At 35.4% G+C, this 19,086-nt stretch overlaps 1 protein-coding gene across 13 annotated transcripts in view; it reads left to right on the top strand.

The window, feature by feature from the left end:
- VPS8 (VPS8, CORVET complex subunit) overlaps positions 1–19,086 on the top strand; it is a 237,940-nt gene that overhangs the window by 159,305 nt on the left and 59,549 nt on the right. For all 13 annotated transcript variants that reach the window (XR_002828228.1, XR_002828231.1, XR_002828230.1 and 10 more), the window contains 5 exons: positions 4,747–4,836; positions 6,641–6,683; positions 6,982–7,085; positions 12,124–12,205; positions 12,545–12,627. Coding sequence is in view for 10 of the 13 variants with exons in the window: in XM_023750602.1 (XP_023606370.1) it covers positions 4,747–4,836; positions 6,641–6,683; positions 6,982–7,085; positions 12,124–12,205; positions 12,545–12,627 (402 nt within the window). In the remaining 3 variants the exon portion in view is untranslated. The remainder of the gene's footprint in view (positions 1–4,746; positions 4,837–6,640; positions 6,684–6,981; positions 7,086–12,123; positions 12,206–12,544; positions 12,628–19,086) is intronic.

Genomic DNA, 19,086 nt, shown 5'->3' with positions numbered 1-19,086 from the left:
TTTAAAATTATGAAATATTTCAAATATGTAGAAATGTGCATGAAGAATATCAAATGCATATGTACCCACCAAGCCAATTTATAAATGTTAACATTTTGCCATACTGGCTTCAGATATTTGTTGTTTTGTTTTAGAAATAAAGCATCTTTTATTTGTCATGTCCCCCTCTCTCCTCTGAGGTCACCACTAGCCTGAAGGTGGGAAGTTTATCCAGGTTGTTTATTTTTCATATATACAGGGTGGTGCAAAAGTAGGTCTATAGTTGTTTGCTTGGAAACAAATACAATAATTAAAACATAATAATTCAAGAATAAACTGTTTCACATACAACTGTAACCTGACTTTTGCCCAACCCTGTATGTATTTATCTATAAAATAAAAGATGCAGTTTTATTATTTTTAAAATTTGTATTAATGGTATCATACAGTACATATCCTATTGCAAATTGCTTTTGTTATTAATTTTTTAATCTGTCAATTTTTATACATGTAGATATAGTTCACTCATTTTAATGGTCATGTAATAGCCTATTGAATGATTATGCCACAATTTATATATTTCCCTACTAAGGGAATTAATTAGAGGATGTGAGTGTGAGGCAGTCCACGTTTCTGAAATTCAATGACATGAATTTTAGCTATTACTTTGCCAAATAAATGGAATTTACAGATATCATTTAAAAGAGCATTCAGCTTAATATTAAAAACTCTGGCTACCAAGTCAGGTCTGTTTTCAACTTTTTGCCAGCGTTGTAAATTGTTTGCAATATCTGCCCATTTGGGGTTGCATGTCATGGTTATGAATAAATTGGGCTTGCCATACTTTGTTACAATCGCCATAGCATCCTGATATTGCTGCTGCATATTTCTGGGACTACCCTCAAAAGATGATGGAAGTATTATCATTTTACCAATCGGCACATTGTCATTTTCAGATCTAGATTTGAGATAATCCATCAAACCACTATATTTTTCAACTCGAAACTTAAATTGGTTTGCTTTGATGAAATTTATCCGATTGGCCTCCATTTTTGAATATGAATCCACGATAAACTGTTGAGTTAATTTTCCTGCATTTAAAATAGGACTGAACGTGTCCCGCACAGAAAGATGATATCCATAATACTGCATTTGTGTGACTTGTGTCCTTACATTTTACCTAGTATTATTGTCGATTATACTGTTGTCTCTGAGTCTTAATGCAATATCTGTTCCCCAGCCTTTTTCACCATGTGGAAAAAGAATAGGATATGTCATTGCCTCTAATGTAGGAAACAGGATATTGATTTGTTTCATTTTAGTGGCATTTGGATTATTGGGATCTGGTTTACAATGAATGAGCAAGTCCCTTTCAAAAGGAGGTTCTCCATCTTCGTTTCTGAATATGACAGCAACCTCAGTTACACGGGGAGAATTATATCTACCTGGGTCACTGTTACGATCGTATTTAATTGCCATTGTTACTTCTGTGGGAGCAATACCTTTTGCTGCTGCTTCAGATTTGGCTTCCTTTTCTACCTCATGTAGCATCTTGTATGATTTTTGTTAATTCATTTATTTCATGCATGAGGTTGTTGATGTTGATCATGAGTCTTTCTGAGCAGCCCTGGTTTTCTGGCATTGCTAATCTTTTACTTGTAGCTTTGGCTGTATACAAAATACAGAGTTGAGCAAACTTTCGAGAAACACCATCCGAAGGATGTAAAGTTCCAGTACGGTGATAAACTTGTCTGTATTCTAAAACAGTATGGCTCATATCCCGATGGTGATGCAATATTTGCACCCATGGAAGCAAAAGCAAAAGAACTATTTATGGAACGAATATTTTCCATGACATTTTTACTGTCAGAATCTTCATTTGTCATTAATCTTTTTAAATATACCGGGTAATCTGGAAAATGTATATCATTCGGACAGACTTTCCCTTTGCTACAACACTGAGTAAATTTCCCATTGGATGGTTTTTCATTAGAGAAATTTAGTGATAGGCGAAATTCACATCTATAGTCATTCCACCACAACTATGTTCAAGAATTGCATCCTCATGTACTCCATTTTTGCTGAGAAGGCAGTTCCTACCAGAATTGGTAGTACTTGTTGATGACTGTTCCCTAGACATATTCTGTTGTTGCCACCGCCTTCTTTCAACATCAAAGGCATGTTGGTCTTTAGACATTTTCTGTCGATGATGCCAGTGTTTTTTGGCATCAGAGCGACGTTTTTCCAATAACTGGTCTTCAGATACATTCTGTCACAGGCGCTGCCTTCTTTCAAGATCAGACGCACGTTGCTCTTCAGACATTTTCTGTCGATAATGCCAGCATCTTTTGGCTGCAGAACTACGTTGTGTCAACAGTTGTTCTTTAGACATAGTCCCACCTCTCTACTGTCATGGTCTGAGATGCAGGTGAATGAGAGTCCTGGCTGTCAGGCCGCTAAGAGCTGTCTGACCAACGGCTGATTCTGGCTGATTCTGTGGGGGTGGGACTTCCTCCTCCCTGCTGTCAGTTTCCACAGCTATGATGAGGAAGCTGGGGTGACAAAGGGAGCCACGCCCTCCAAGCCGCCCTCTCTCTCGCTCTGCTCTATTTCCAGCGGCCTCCTGCTCTGCCAAGTCTTCCAAACCTCCCGCTCTCCGCCCGCTCTGCTCTTTGCTGGTGATGGTCCCAGGAGCCCGCGGGCATGGCTAGGCACAGCCAGCCTTGCCTCCCGGGGTCGGCAAAGGTCCTGGGAGCCCAAGGCCGCCGTTGCCTCCCGGGGCGCTTGACACCTGCTTATGCAAATTAACCCTCCATCTTTGTCAGGTTAATTTGCATACTCACTCCTGATTGGCTGGTGGGTATGGCTTGTGGGCATCGTGGAGGGGTGGTCAATTTGCATCTTTCTCTTTTATTAGTATAGATTATAGATATTCCATTTATTTCCAGTCTTTTGCCATTATAAACAATGTTACATTAGCCATCAGGTTTCTCTAAGTAATATACCTGGAAGTGGAATTCTTTGGACAACCCAGTAGTTTAATTCTAGTGATTTTGCCAAGTTGATTTCCTATTTGTTTCATTCTCATCATCAGTGTTTGATATTTGCTGTTTTTCCACATCCTTGCTAATTCCTAGTATTTTTAGACTTCTTAATTTTTGCCAGTGGGATGGGGATCATTGATTACTAATGACATTGACTATCTTTCCATATGTCTAATGACCCGTTAGATTTTCTTTTCTCTGAATTATCTATTCCTATCATTTTCCCAGCTGTTTGCCCTTCTCTTACTGGTTTATAGAAGTTATTTTTAATTTCTAGATCTCTAATCTTGTGCTGATTTTATATGTTGATGTCTTCTTTCAGTCTCTAGGGCATATCTTTCAACTTGGTTTTTAGTGACTTTTTAAATTCTCACTCAGGGATATGTTGTTGTTTTTTTTAAATTGACTTTAGAGAGAAAGGAAGGGGGCGGGGAGAGGGAAACATTGATGTGAGAGAGACACATTGATGGGTTGCCTCCTGCACATGTCCTGCAGGGACCAAACCTGCAATCTAGGTATGTACCCTGGCTGGGAGTCGAACCCACAACCTTTTGCTCCAAACAACTGAGCCACCCAGCCAGGGCTTAGTGACTTCCTTTTAATTTATCAGTCTTTTCCTTTAATTTTTAATTTTTGGGGGTATCAGTCTTTACCTTTTGACTTTGATGGCATAAAGGCTGTCCTCTTTTATGAATTTTATAGGTTAGCTTTTTACATTTAGGCTTTTAATCCATCTGGAATTTATTTTTGTATACAGATCAAGAGAGGGATTTATATTTTTTCATGTGGATGGCTAATGGTCCATGTGGCATTTTATTGTGCTTTCCTCACTGATTTATGATGCGATACTGTCATACACCAACTTCCAAATGTACATGGATCTGTTTGTGGATTCTGTTCTGTTCCTTTGATTATTTGTGTTTTCTTATACTCATACCACATATTTTATTAATATAGGTTTAAAATAAGGCTTCTTATTAAGTTTTTCTTTAAAACTCTTTGGCTACTCTTGACCTCCTACTATTCTACATCAATTTAAGAATCAGATTGTCAGGTTCCTTTAAAAAACATTCTTCTGGAATGTTGATGAAAAGAGTACATTGAATTTATAGATTAATTTGGGGAAGATTGACATCTTATAGTATTGTCTTCACATTCAGAAACATGGTTATCTTTTAAAAATGCCATTTTTATAAATCTTTTCAAAGAATAATTTTGGATTTGTTAAATCTATTGTTTCTTTCGATGGCATTATTTTCTTTTGTTTAAGCTTAATTGGTATTTCTTTTTTACTTATTAGACCCTTTTAGTTTTTTAATTTTTATTTAGAGCCCACAGATTGATACATAGTGTTTTCATTGTCATTTTGTTCTAAATACTTTGTGTATAATTATACTTATCAATTTCTGGTTTATATTATTACTACTTATGTAATAATACAATATGTGTTGCCTTTTCTTCAATGGATATTCCTCATTTGTGTGCATAACAATTTTTTAAATAAATAAGGGGGGGAATGAATGCACTTGGTCTAGTCAGAATAAAAAATAGGGCACTATAAGACCAAAAGTCAAGTATTTGCATATTATACTGTAAAGTAGCATAATACCAAGATATGGATTCATTAATTAGTATCATGTTGGGGTTGTTTCATTTTTAATAGGACCTCTCACTTCACAAGCAAGATTCGTGAACACAAATCTTTATCTTTCTTCTTTTCTAGATTACCCAGAAGTATCAACTTCATGAAGTCACTGCCTATCTATTAGAAAAGAAAGGAGATGTTCATGGTGCCTTTTCAATAATGCTTAAGGTAGCATTTTACTATATTTGCTTTGTCATGTTTCAATGTGTCCCTCTATTCATTGCATTAGTCTATCTCTTTTTTGAAATATAATTGACATATAATATTGCATAAATTTTCATCAATCCATTTTAATTTATTATGTTTCAAAGTAAGTTGCAGGCAATAGTACATTTTACCTCAATATTTTTATCATGCCTGTCACTGTGTGGTACTTTTTAAAGGTAAAATTTACATACAACAAAATACAGAAGTCTTAAAAGTACTATTTGATGAGTTTTGACAAATGCACACACCTGTCTAATCCTAGTCCCTAACAAGGTGGAGAATATTACCAGAAATTTCCCTCATGCTTCTTCAGTCAATTTCAATTCCCATTCCCCCAGAAATAACCACTCTTCTAATTTTTTTTTACCACCATGGGTTAGTTTTACCTTTTTTATTCATTCATATTAATGGAATCATTTAATAGGTTTTCTTATATCAGCCCTCTTGCTTCAGCATAATGTGTTTGAGATTTGTGTCTGTTATTGGATGTATCAGTAGTTTGTCCCATTGACTGTGAGTAATATAATTGTATGAATAGACCACAGTTTATCCATTCTTCTATTGATTGACACTTGGGCTAGTTCTAGTTTTTGGCTATTATGAATAAAACTTCTATAATCACTTTTGTACACAAATGTTTTCATTTCCCTAGAATCATTACCAAGGAGTGAATTACTGGGTCACTGGATACGTATAGGTTTAATTTTGTAAGACATTATCAGACCTCTTTCCATTTTACGTCCTACCAAATGTGCTTTGGTTGCTTCACATTTTTACCAACAGTTTGGTGTTCTATCAAATTTTGAAAAAAAAATTTTTTTTCATTTTTTTAATTGTAACATATACATAACATGAAATTTACCATTCAATGGCATTATGTATATTTACATTGCTGTGCAGCCATCACTACCATCCATCTCCAGAATATTTTTAACTTCTCACAAACCCATTAGACAATTACTCTCCATTCCTCCCTACCCCCCTGCCCCTGGAAACCACCATTCTACTTTTAAACTATATGACTTTAATTACTCGAGATACTGTATATAAGTAGAATAATACAGTATTTGTCTTATTGGGTCTAGCTTATTACACTTAGCATAGTGTCTTCAGGGATATTACACTTAGCATAGTGTCTTGAGGGCCAGGGCTTAAGCCATGTGTGGCAGCGGTGGTGGAGAGAGAAGAGGACATGAATTTGAGAACTTACTGATCATTTAAATATAGTATAAAGTGAATGAGAGGGAGTGGTTAATGATGATTCTATGATTTTTAGCTTAAAATTAACCTATAAGGGACCTCAAGAACAGGAGCAAATTTTTGGTAGAAGGCTATATTAAAGTCAGCTTCGGTGTATATTCAGAAGCCTTTGCAATATCAGTATCTGAGGATCTAGAATTCAGTAGAGCAGTGGACACTATAACTGCATATTTAGGATATCTCACATTCAAGGCTGTGCCCCATGCTGTGGAGTTAGACTTGTCATGTCCTTTCTTATCTCAGAGCATGGATACATTCTGATCCTCATTACTGTGCCTCAGAGATGTCAATGATGACTATGTAGGTAGCACAACAGAAGCATAAATGGAGCAAAATAAGTGACACTTGATATACTGCTAGCTATGCATTCTATATACACCAGAATTCTCTTTGGAATGACACGGACCATTCCTAATAACTTCGTTGTTTCCTGGGTTTTTCTTTAAAAAGTGTCAGTTTAATTATTTGGTGAATTAGAAATTAAAGTGTTCCTTTTACCTCCTAGAGACTACAAAGCAAACTTCAAGAAATAACACATCAAGGTGAAAGTAAGTTCTTGAGTGTAATTTACAGTTTCTTCTTTATTTACCCCATGGTTTTAAAAATGTTTCCTAATAAACGGCATTTATTAAGTAATAAATTTATTAAGTAAATTGTCCTGCATAAATACTGTTTATCGACTTTAGCATTGGTCCCAATTTTATTTTGTTTTTAAGGGATCATAATAGGAAAGCAAATAAACCATGTGGCTTTGTGATGCTAATTGTCAGTGGAGTTCAGTGTACAGAAATTTGAGATTATCATTAATATATTCTTCAGTGATGTTAACAATTTTTCTGAATCTAGCTACCAGAGAGGATCCCTCATTGAAGGATGTGGAAGAGACCATGGTAGAGACAATTGCCCTTTGCCAGAGAAATTCACATAATTTGAACCAGCAGCAAAGAGAGGTAGGAGAATGATTACTTAGGCATTTAAAAGTCTGTTCTGGCCTGAAACTAGGAATTAATCCTCTTTCTATTGCCCTTTCAGCTACCTGAGTTGAATTCAACTGATTTTAATCACTGTTTAGTGCTCCCAGGAGTATAAGACTCCCAAAGTTGTTATGAGGAGTGCCTGTCCTTTGTTCTATCAAAAGGCTCTATATTCTTACATTTGGCTGTGTTGCAGAACTTAACTGTGTGAATACTAGATGTCCTTGTTCTTTTTGGACTGAGATTTTGTGTATCCCATGTAGTGGTATTGTGGATATGTCATCATTTATCATCTCTTCCATTCCCCATGGAAGAAAGTGAGCATGAAGAACTGGAAGAAAACCCTCAGGGATACAGAGAAAGCTGGAAAAGGTCAAAGAAGATTATGACACAGTAGTTCTCAACCTTGCCTACACCATAGAGTCACCTAGGGAGCTTTGAAAAATCCCAGCACTCAGATTGCACCCAGGTCAATTAAATTAATGTCCCTGTGGCTGTGACCCAGTCATCAGTATGTTGTAAACTTCCCCCATGATTCCACTGTGCAACCCAGGGTGGAAGCATGGCTGTACCAGATTCCAGAGTGCAAAGGGGAGAACACAGAACTGAAGGAGGAATAGTGGAGCACTTGTGCAGGTGGCAGTTACAGCAGGAAAGCAGAAACTAAGGAGATGAGATGTGACTTAACAGCAGTCTTAAGAAGTAAAGTCGACAACATGATATGGCATAACTCCTCTGGTGCCTGCCCCTCCAGGCTGTGGTCTATGGCTTAACACCACCTGGCTTTTTCTCACTGCCTGGTGGTCTGAAATGGGAAGCAGGTAAATGTTTCACATATAGTTAGCCACGTGTGTTACAATGGAAATAATAAACTTGATGTTTTCTTATGAGATGGGTAAATTTCTCCTTTACGTTTTTTAAAATATATTTTTATTGATTTCAAAGAGGAAGGGAGAGGGAGAAAGAGATACAAACATCAGTGGTGAGAGAGAATCATTGATCGGCTGCCTCCTACACACACACACCCCCACTGGGGTTCCAGCCCAAAACCCAGGCATGTGCCCTGACTGGAAATGGAACAAGCACATTTACATAATATAGGTGCTTTTTTGTTTATTAAAAAACTTTTTTGTGTGAAAGATATATATCCATCATTTTTTAAAATCCTGCAATACAGAAAGTTATGCAGAAGGATGTTTTTAAAAATTACCTGTGTCTGTCCTATCACCCAGAAATAATCATTATCATTTGGTGACTATCACTCTAGATATTTTTTATCTGTCTAGGTTAACATAATTTTAGAAAAATTGGATCAAATAATGCTTGCTTTTAAAATAAATGTAAAATTCAGTCTCATTTAGGAAGCATATGTAAAACTGAGGAATTGGTGAATTTCAAATATTTCTTCACCATACTACCTCTTAATAAATCTCACTGAAGTTTAAAAAATCTGAATTGTAATAGATTGGAATTATTATGTTTATAATTACATTTCAGTTTTTATAATATCTATGATTCCAAGCCAGTAAGGAAATTTGCATGAATTCATACTTCCTCTAACCTCTCTTGTCCAACCATCTTAATTTTAACAAGTTATGTTATTTTACCTTATTAAGGTTAATAATACACTCTTTTCTGAATCCATAATTCTCATGGTTGTTTAATCTTTATTCAAATGGATAACAGGGTTTACACCAGTCCTTTTGCCATGATTTTTCCATCCGAGTTTTTATTTTCATTTATCTTATGGTTAGCCGGCTGTATTTTGGTGATATTTTGATAGAAAAACACAAAAGGGTAAAATTGTTAAGTCTATGTTTATACATATTTGATACAAGCCTTTTTAAAATTTCAGTCCTTCCATCTCCTCTTTAATATCTATTTGATACTCTTCTTCTCATGGAAATTTTAAGGGAAATGACAACTATGTTTTATAAATAGAGCTGTTCAGGTTCACATCACCTGAAATATGTCCAGATTCACATATATTAATGGTAGAATTAGATATAAAATCCATGCCTCCAGAACAGTAGGGATTATTTTGACTATATTTGAACTCTGTGTCTCTTAAAGACAGGAACAAGGCTTCCTTTAATATAACAAAAGGGAAATTTATTTATTTTTTTGATCAAAAAATGTGATGGAATTTGTTAAAGATATTGGATGTTAGATTTTTTTCTATTCTTTGAAATTTTCACTTCTCTAGGATTATAATTATACCATTTTCTGGCTGCATGTAAGAGAAGTCTGTCTATAAGGGAAGTCTGTCTGGCTCTCCCTCTCTTAGACACACACACACTCTCTCACACCACTCTCTACCACCACCCTAATCCCCCAAAACTGGTTTCTGCTTCATTTCTGAACAAGTTTCATAACAGAATGTTTGCTTTTATGGAAATAGTATTTTTGTGAAAATGCTAGACTGCTTTTATATAATACCAAACTTTAAGTTCGGGGGATTTTTAATAATTGTTTTGCCTTGTTTCTCTTTGTTTTGATTTGTTTTGTTTTGTTTTGGAGAGTGTGAGAACAAGAGCTATTGCTGCAGACCCTAAAATAATTAGAAAAGTTGAAGTATCCAAAAGCTTGATTGTGAACTGTCTATAATATCTCTTTCTAAAAGTTTCTTCTGAAAATTAAATATTATGGAGTATTTTCTTAAGTTTGACCACAGGAAGTTGGGTTGACAGTCATTTCCCAAGTAGAATGTCTACCTGTCCTATCTTTGTATGTCTGGCTATTTACTGTATGCTGCTATATCAGTGTCTACTGATTAGATATAACAAAGAACATGGCTTGTTTTGCATATAATCCCTGAAAAGAAAGCTATTTACTATATAATAAGGGAAAGTAATTCCAGTTTAGTTGTGTTGCCCTCAGGGTTTAGGATTGTCACTTTCATGGATTGTTATTTTAGCCTGTAGGTTTTCATTTTTCCAAGTTAAAAAAAAATAAGAAAAATATTAAAGAGCAAGAGAGGTAAAATATTGAAAAGGTATTTACCATATATTTAGGGTTAATGTGGAGATTTAATTGAAGAAGAATAACTCTTCTATTTAGGTTGTGAACACATCCATGGCTATTATCTCTACATCCATGCTTTCCCGGGGTGCGCCATTTATAAATCAAGAATAAGATAACCTTTTAAAAAGTAATTCTTCTAACTTGTCTGGATTCAATAAGGAAATTTATAAATAAAATTTCTAAATATAATATAAAAAAACAAAAAGTAAAAATTAGGTATGCCACATACAATTAAATTAAAAGACCATAACATACACATAAATAAATGATGTGATTATAAAAAACAAGTTAAAATAGGCAACTAAAAGATGAGCTACGTAAATTTAGTAATAAACAAACAAAATAAACTCATAGATACAGACAACTGATTGGAGGTTACCAAAGGGAGCAAAATGGGTAAATGGGGTGAAATATATGGTGACAGATGGAAACTAGACTTTCGGTAGTAAGCACACAATAGAGTATACAGATATTGAATTATAGTATTGTACACCTGACATTTATATAATGTTATTAACAAATGTTACCTCAATTTTAAAAAAAGAAAGGACAAACAATAAAATACAAGATTAAAGGTCATAAGTACTAGATAAAATAAAATAAAGAATTGCTGGTATATAACATGGCTCAAGCCAGTATCTTAAGAATTTGAAGAAATATATAAAAAGTCAGCAGTATAAAAAAAAACCCTGGCCTTAGAAAACCTCAAATGGGGGCAGATAAGGGCTTCCTAGTAAAGCTCCTTAGTGGGAGGTCACCCAGTAGGAAAGTCACTGTGCCCTGAGCCTGTCCCTTAACAGGCTCCCATATCTCCATTGACATGTGAGCTCCACAGTGTTGGATGGGTGAGAACATGCCCTCTTCTGTAGATAACCATTCTTGTCCTGCTCTGCCACCTGGATGTTTACAGGATTATATTCCCCCTAGAGACTGGGTCAAGGCCTTTGTAAATCATTATCCATCTAGAAAACATGTTTGAAATTTTAAAATGTATTAGTTTGATTTCTGATGATAAAGATATTTCTTAAGGAATAGCACAGAATTTGGAGTCATACTACCAATGTTTTGGCAGTGTGATCTTTGGCAAGTTAAGTTTTCTAAGCTTCATTTTCTTTTTCTTTTTCAATCTTTAATTTGTTAAATGTATGTCAAGCATTTAATACAGTGTCAACATGTATTAGGAATAAATAAATGATAGATCTATTAACTTATGATGTGGTTGAAAATGTTAATTGAAATAATGTTAACTTCCACTTATTGGTCTGTGATGACTAAGGAAATACAAAATAATACTTAATATAAGAAAAACCTTTGGATAATCTTTATTCATTTATGTTGCTTGACATAGCTGAAGAGAAATTGGGCAAGGGTAGCTGTGGGGTGTTCTCTGTTCTTTTCTGCAGTACAGAGGGTTATTTAGACTTTGTTAGTGATGCAGTTATGCCAGAGTATATAATAACCTAGCAGGAGGCTCTGCCCTGGTTCCTTTAAACCTACTCTCTCCTGAGACACCAAAGATTGCAGTTCTGAGGTCTAACCTTGCTTAACTTCAGCTTCCTTGTTTTTCCAGGATGCATGATAAATGTATCTGTTTTAGCTATGGTCCCTGCTTTTTATTGTCTTATCTTTTCCCATTCAAGTGTCCCATCTTTTCTTTTTCTAATTTTTACCAATAAATGTATGTGAGAAGTACATTTCAGCCTGTGAAACACTATGCTGATGTTACTTATTCGTAAAAATAACAGCACTTTTGCCCTGGCTGGTGTGGCTCAATTGGTTGGGCATCATCCAGTGCACCTAAAGGTTCCCGGTTCTATTCCCAGTCAGAGCACATGCCCGGGTTGCCAGCTCAATCCCTGGTAGGGTGTGTGCAGGAGGCAATATTTCTCTCTCTCCCTCTCCCTTCCTCTCTCTCTCAAATTTAATTAAAAATATATTTTTAAAAAATTGCAGCACTTTTGTTTTCCTTTGGTTTGCTCTGACATTGTAGGCACTCTGGTTTCCCTTATTGGAGGCAATGATGGCCCCTCAGAAGCTGTCCAGTTCAGCCACACCTCACCTACACTCTGAAGGTAAGTTCATCAGAGCCATCTATACTACCACCCAATTTTTATCTGCTGAAAACTAACATTGTGATACTTTTTCCCAGTATCATTTTCTTATTATATATCTTAATGAAATGATATTGTAGTGTTGATTTCATCTTTCAGTTCATTGCTTTCCATGGCACCAGTTATGTCATTTGTCTTGAATAATAGTAGCTTTGCAGTAATTAAACTTTAAAGTATCAAACTGGCCCTGGTTAGCTAAGTTTCCAGGAGGCTATATAAATCTATTTTCCACTGATTTGTAGGAAAAACCAAACACTCTTATTCTAAATTAACCTTAATATCAACATTTTATTACAACAGCTCTGAAATCTTTGACCATGCAAGTTCTAAACAGCATGGCAGCATTTATTGCACTTCCATCAATCTTGCAAAGAATCTTACAGGTGAGTTAAAAGTGGGGGAAATTCTCCGTTGATCAAGTTCAACTAATATTTAGTTATATGTAAATGATAGCAACTGAGCTAATGTTTAAATATGTCTCAAGCATATTGCAGCTAATTTTTGGCATGAGCTAAATATCTGATTTATGACTCTCATCTTGACTCTTCCTAGCACTCCAGTGGTATAGGTTTGTTTGGCACATACTTGTGAGCTTCAGTTAAGGCATGCAGCCTTCAGATGTTCAGTTACCTTGGCATTTAGATACCCAAGCTTCCTGTTAGTGTGCTAAAACTAGGAAGAATTACTATTTTTTCCATCTGCTTATACTTTTTAGAGACAAAAAAAAGGTAACCTAGCCTGGCTTGTGTGGTTCAGTGGTTCAGTGTCGACCTATGAACCAGGAGATCATGATTCGATTCCTAGTCAGGGCACATGCCCAGGTTTCAGGCTTGATCCCTGGTAGGGGGTGTGCAGGAAACAGCCGATCAGTGATTCTCTCTCATCATTAATGTTTCTGTCTCTCCCTCTCCCTTCCTTTCTGAAATCAATGGGAATATATTTTTTTAAAAAAAGATAACCTAGAAATTACGTTATTATAGGCATTTCTTAATTATTAGTTGTTACTTATGTTTTCTAACTCATCCTAAAGTTTTCTTTACATCCAAAACTCATCCCCTACTCTAGATTCTAGCTGGCTTTGTATCCATAGCTTTTGTAGGAAACGTCATTTCAGCCTGTTCTCACCAGCAAAAACACCTGAACCTTTCCAACTTCATCAAAAGGAGAACATTAAAAATACATTAAAATATATTTTTAGAAAAATATGTGAACATTCTTAGGGAAACAGCAAGAATGAACCTTAGAGTCCATTTTGCCTTCCATCACTTCATGCAATATAGACACACACACACACACACACACACACACACACACACACGAAATCAAATAGTAATATGATGCCATTGGTCTTTATAATTTTCTAATGATTTCTATCCAATCAAGAATTTCCCTGTCCTGTCAGCTCTCTTTTAAGACTTTGCAAGCTCTTCTTTCCACCCAATATGAAGCATCTGGGCCTTTGCTGATAAAAACTACAGTAGTCTCTAATCACTTAGTTCCTTATCATTTAGAATGTCTCCTGACATATATTATCTCATTTGATCCTTGTCATTGTTGAATAATTCTTTTGATATACCAGTAGACTGCTTCTCTTATATCCATTTTAAAATGCATTAGGCATAAGGTTTTTAATCACATGTGAAGCAATATCTCAATAAGGCAGGAATACTTTAGTTCACCAAGTAGATTAGAAAAAAAATGAAATCCTGAAGCCAAAAGTGGCTTCTCTTTCAGTATATGCATTTTGCTTTATGTTGAACTTTAACCACACTTTCTGATACATAAATTACAATACATAAAATCTAATTTTCCCTTGGCAAAAGCATATGTTCTTTTATTCTGTATTTTAAAATTCATATTTTTGAAGGCTTTTGATATTTAAAAATCTTCACTTTATTTTGAGTTTTATTGGCATTCATTGTGATTGTATTTTATTTTCTACCCTCAGTGGTTGTTAATTCCCACTAATCAGGAGGGTATGTTAGTTCTTAAATTCTTTATCTGCACATTTGTGATTATTGTAGTAATAGTGCTACCTTATATTTGTATACAGATTTTTATTTTTTCAAGATGTTTTCACAGGTATTCTCTCATTTAAAGTTCATAATCTTTTGAGGTAGGTAGGGCTACTATAAAAAATTTCTGTTGACGAAGGATGAAACACAATAGTCTCTTACCTCCTAATTTATGCTCTTTCTCATTATATTATGTAAGCTTTTTCATTTGTTTCAGGCCCTGGTCTTTTGAAAAGTTTATTATTAGTTAGTTTATTAATTATATGTTCCCTGTTTGGTCATTGCCTATGTGGATGAAAGACACAGTTCTTGCCCTAAAATAACTCTTATAAAAGAGATAGAAAATGTTCTGATATAACTATTCATAGGGCTCTAATCAAGTAATAGTGGCCCCCTTAAGGATTATGTGCTCTGAACTCCATCTAATGCAACTGCCACTTTTACACCCCTCCACTTGCAGTCAACGAGATTACAGCAGGAACAGCCATGTGAAAGCATGACCCTGCCCCGTGGCTCCACCTGATTGACTCAGGGTGGACAACTGACTTAAGCAGTGCCAGTCAATGTCCTTTACTGGAAATTTTAGGACTGAACTTGAGAAAGATGAATAAGTTTCTCTTCAGGTCTCTGGATTACATAAGGTACAATGTTGAGGAGGTAACAGTAACTACTTTTCCATTATATGGACTAAACTAATAACAAAAAAGTTAATCTACAGAGAGAAGAAGAAAAATGAAGCAGACACACAGAGAGGAAAATAGACAAGATTCATGGAGAAGAGAAAAGATACCAGGAAAGGACTCAAAACACTGGGCAAGGAGACAATGGAGAGAAATCCTGATGGCATTTGAGTCCCTCATTATAGCTCTTAAGGCTTACCTGCATTCTTTTGCTTGGATCGTTGAAACACCCCAATGCCTTTACAATAATTGTCTGTTTTGAGTAAATTAGAATGAGTTGGGTTTCTGAATATATATTATATATTCAGAAGGGGTACCAATATAAGTATATATTTGAAACAGATTGGGGAGTTTGGAAAGATTTTCTGGAGGAGATGTCTGAACTGAATCTTAAAGAGCCTAAAGGGACCAGGGAAAAAAGTAAATAGGACTTTTCTAAGCATAGTAAACTATATATACAAAGGATTTGAGGTAAAACATGATACATTTGGAGAGTTGTGTTTAAGTATTCTTAGAACACAGGGTAAGAATAAAGGTGAGTCAGGGAGCCAAACTGTGAGAGACAGGGAGGGAATGTGCCCTTAATTGCTTTGTAAACCATGGTAAGGACTTTGGATTTTATTTTCAAATCATTAAATTCTCATTAAAGGATTTTAAGCAGAGGAATAATGGGATGAGGTTTCTCTTTAGAAAGATCACTCAACCTATGTTATACAGGATAAACGGGAAGGGATCAAGGCTGAAGGCATAGACATACCTAGAATGTAATAGGTACTCAATGCTTGTTAGTTGAGTTACATAGAATGGATAGTAGAAAATGGATTTGGAAATTACTTGGTTGATAGAATCTACTTGACTTTTTAACAGGTTAGATGTAGGGGAATACAAGAAGAACCCAGATAATACCCTGATATCAGTTTCCCATCGCCAACAATGAGCAGTGGGTGAATATAAGACTGGAGTTTATAGGAAGAGATCTATATAGTCTTAAAAATCATCTACATAGAAGTGGTAGTTAAATTCTTGAAACTTGATGAACTTTAGGAGAAAGCTAATTAGCAAGAAAAGCAGAAGGCCAAAAATGGAGTTGTAGGAAATATCTAAAAATCAGAATATTTTTATTTCCTATTAGTACAGAAGGACCTTAGAGATAAGACTATGCTTTGCCTAGTACTCCATCACCACCACTTAGCCCAGAGGCACGTGACATGTAATAGCTACTCAAATATTTCTAGAGTAAATAAAAGTCAAGGATGGAGGAATTCCACTTCTGGCCAAGATGGAGTAACAGAGACTGGATTTATTCTCCTGCTTGAAACAACCAAAAAATGGACAAAATGTATGAATTAGTAGTTTTTCAAAAACTGGATATCGGGCAATAAAGGACAGTCATCCCTAAGAGTCAGGAAATAAACAAGGTGAGCCCCGTTTGCTATAGCGTAATGTTTTGAGAGAGTTTCTAGGCAGTAACACAGTTTCCAATATACTCATTGATTTAAAGAGGTGGAGCTGAGAGTCAAGAGAGACCAAGAGTTTGCAGGGCAAGTACCAAGAGAGAATTCTGGAGATATGCAGTAGGCCGCTCTCAAGCATGATCTGACGAAACTACCTAAGCCAAGGAAAGAACCACCTGAAAGGATTAGATGGACTAATACTTGCAGTCACACAGGGTCAACAACAGTGTGTTTCCCACCAGTGAAGACTAGAAGACACCATAATTCACAGAACATTGGGTAAAGTGCTCAGAGTTACTCAATAGTGGGAAACAAGCCTAGACTAAGCAAAGCTTGTCATGCCTTGAAAATCTTAAAAGCAAGACCTGAAAGGATTAAACTGTTTTCAAGTATAATTTAACTGCATCCCAGAACAAAGCTTAGAAATACTTTTAGGAATACAAAGATATTCAGATCCCAACAGTGTGCAATTTACAGTGTATGACATTGAATCAAAACTTATAAGGTACGCAAAGAAATTGGAAAACGAAACCCAGATATGTCATGGGTATTAGAATTGGCAGACAAGACCACCAAAACAAACAAACAAAAAGATTAGTGAATTTGAAGACATAGTGATATAGACTCTCCAGAATGAAATATTAGAGTAAAAAGAATCAGGAATAAAATGAACCACAGTATCAACTTGAACAATCAGCTGTAAGACACTTTCAAATGGTCCAAAATATGTGTACTTGGAGTCCTGAAAAAGTGAGTCGGAGCAGAAAAAAAATATTTGAACAAATATTGGCTAAAAGTTTTCCAAATTTATGGAGAACTGTTAGTAAACAAATAAGTAACCTCAAACTCAGAAAACATTATGAAAACTACAAGGCACATCATAATTGCTCAAAATCCACGATTAACAGTAAAGCTTAAAAGTAGCCAGAGGAATAAAAATAAGGACAACAGCATATTTCTACTAACCACTTTGACTTAGTTGACATTTGTATACCAATTAGAGCAACAGCATACTCATTATTCCCAAGAATATTGGAACATTAAACAAGATAGGCTAGATTCTGGGCTATAAAACAATAAATTCGGCAGTTTAGATTTTAACCATCCTGATAGGTCAGTGGTCTCATTGTTGCTTTAATTTGTGGTGCCTAATGAATAATGTTGAGCATCTTGTCATGTGCTCATTTGCCATCTGTGTATCTCCATTGGTAAGGTGTCTGTTTAGTTCTTTTTGCCCACTTTTTAGTTGGGTTGGGTTATCGTTGAGTTTTAAAAGTTCTTTGTATATTTTTTATACAAGTTCTTTATCAGATATGTGTTTGGAAATATTTTCTCCCAGCTTGTCTTTTCATTCTCTCAACTGTGTCTTCCACAAAGCAGAAGATTTTAAATTTTAATGCAGTCCAATTTTTTCTTTCATGGACTATGCAGTTGGTGGTGTATTTAAAAACTCACCACCAAATTCAAGGTCATCTAGATTCCCCCCCCCCCCCCATGTTATTTTCTAGAAGTTTTGCATTATACATTTTATGTTTGTGATCAAATTTGAGTTAAATTTTGTGAAAAGTTTAATGTCAATGTCTAGCAGTGGTTCCCAACCTGTGGGTCGCGACCCCTTTGGGGTCGAACGACCCTTTCACTGGGGTTGCCTAAGACCATCGGAAAACACATACATAATTACATATTGTTTTTGTGATTAATCACTATGCTTTAATTATGTTCAATTTGTAACAATGAAATTGGGGGTCACCACAACATGAGGAACTGTATTAAAGGATCGAGGCATTAGGAAGGTTGAGAACCACTGGTCTAGAGTCAGTTTTCTGCATGTGGATGTCCAGTTATTCCAACACCACTTGTTGAAAATACTGTCCCTTTCTCCATTGAATTGCCTTTGCCTAGTTGACTGTATTTAAGGGGGTCTATTTCTGGGAGCTCTGTTCTTTTTCATGGATCCGTTTGTCTAGTCTTTCACCAATACCACATTGTCTGGATTATTGTAACTTCAGAGTACAGTTTGAAGTCAGGTAGTGTCCTCAGTCTTTGTCATTCTTCAATATTATGTTGGCTATATTGGGTATTTTGTCTTTCCATATAAACTTTAGAATCATTTTGTCTATATCTGTAAAGTAACTTGCTAGCATTTCAATTGCGATTGTTTTTCTGTTTTTGGTATTAGGATAATGCTGGCCTCATAGAATGAGTAAGAAGTATTTCCTCTGGTTCTGTTTTTGGAACAGATTGTAGAGTATTTGTATAATTTCTTCTTTAAACATTTGGTAGAATAAACCAGCAGAACCATCTGGGTCTGGGCCTTCTGTTTTGGAAGGTTATTATTTTTTGATGCAATTTTGTTAAAAGATACAGATTTATTCAAATTATCTATTTCTTCTTTTTTAAATCTATTTCTTTTTGTGTGAGTTTTGGTAGATTGTGTCTTTCAAGGAACTGGTCCATTTCATTTAAGTTATCAAGTGCTCTAACCAAGGTTTTTTATGTATCTTGGTGTGTGGGTTTTTTTTTTTTTTTAATCTTCCCCCTTACCATTTTTAAAAAATATATAATTTTATTGATTTCAGAGAGGAAGGGAGAGGGAGAGAGAGATAGAAACATCAATGATGATAATCTTCCCCTTTTATCATTCCCAGTATTTAATCCACTTTAAATCTCCTCCACTAGAATATTTCCTGTTT

This window comes from Myotis lucifugus, unplaced genomic scaffold (genome assembly GCF_000147115.1).
Source record: "Myotis lucifugus unplaced genomic scaffold, Myoluc2.0 scaffold_14, whole genome shotgun sequence".
NCBI classification, from domain to species: Eukaryota; Metazoa; Chordata; class Mammalia; order Chiroptera; family Vespertilionidae; genus Myotis; species Myotis lucifugus.
The sequence above is the reverse complement of the archived record's forward strand: the minus strand, read 5'-3'. Positions and strand labels throughout refer to the sequence as shown.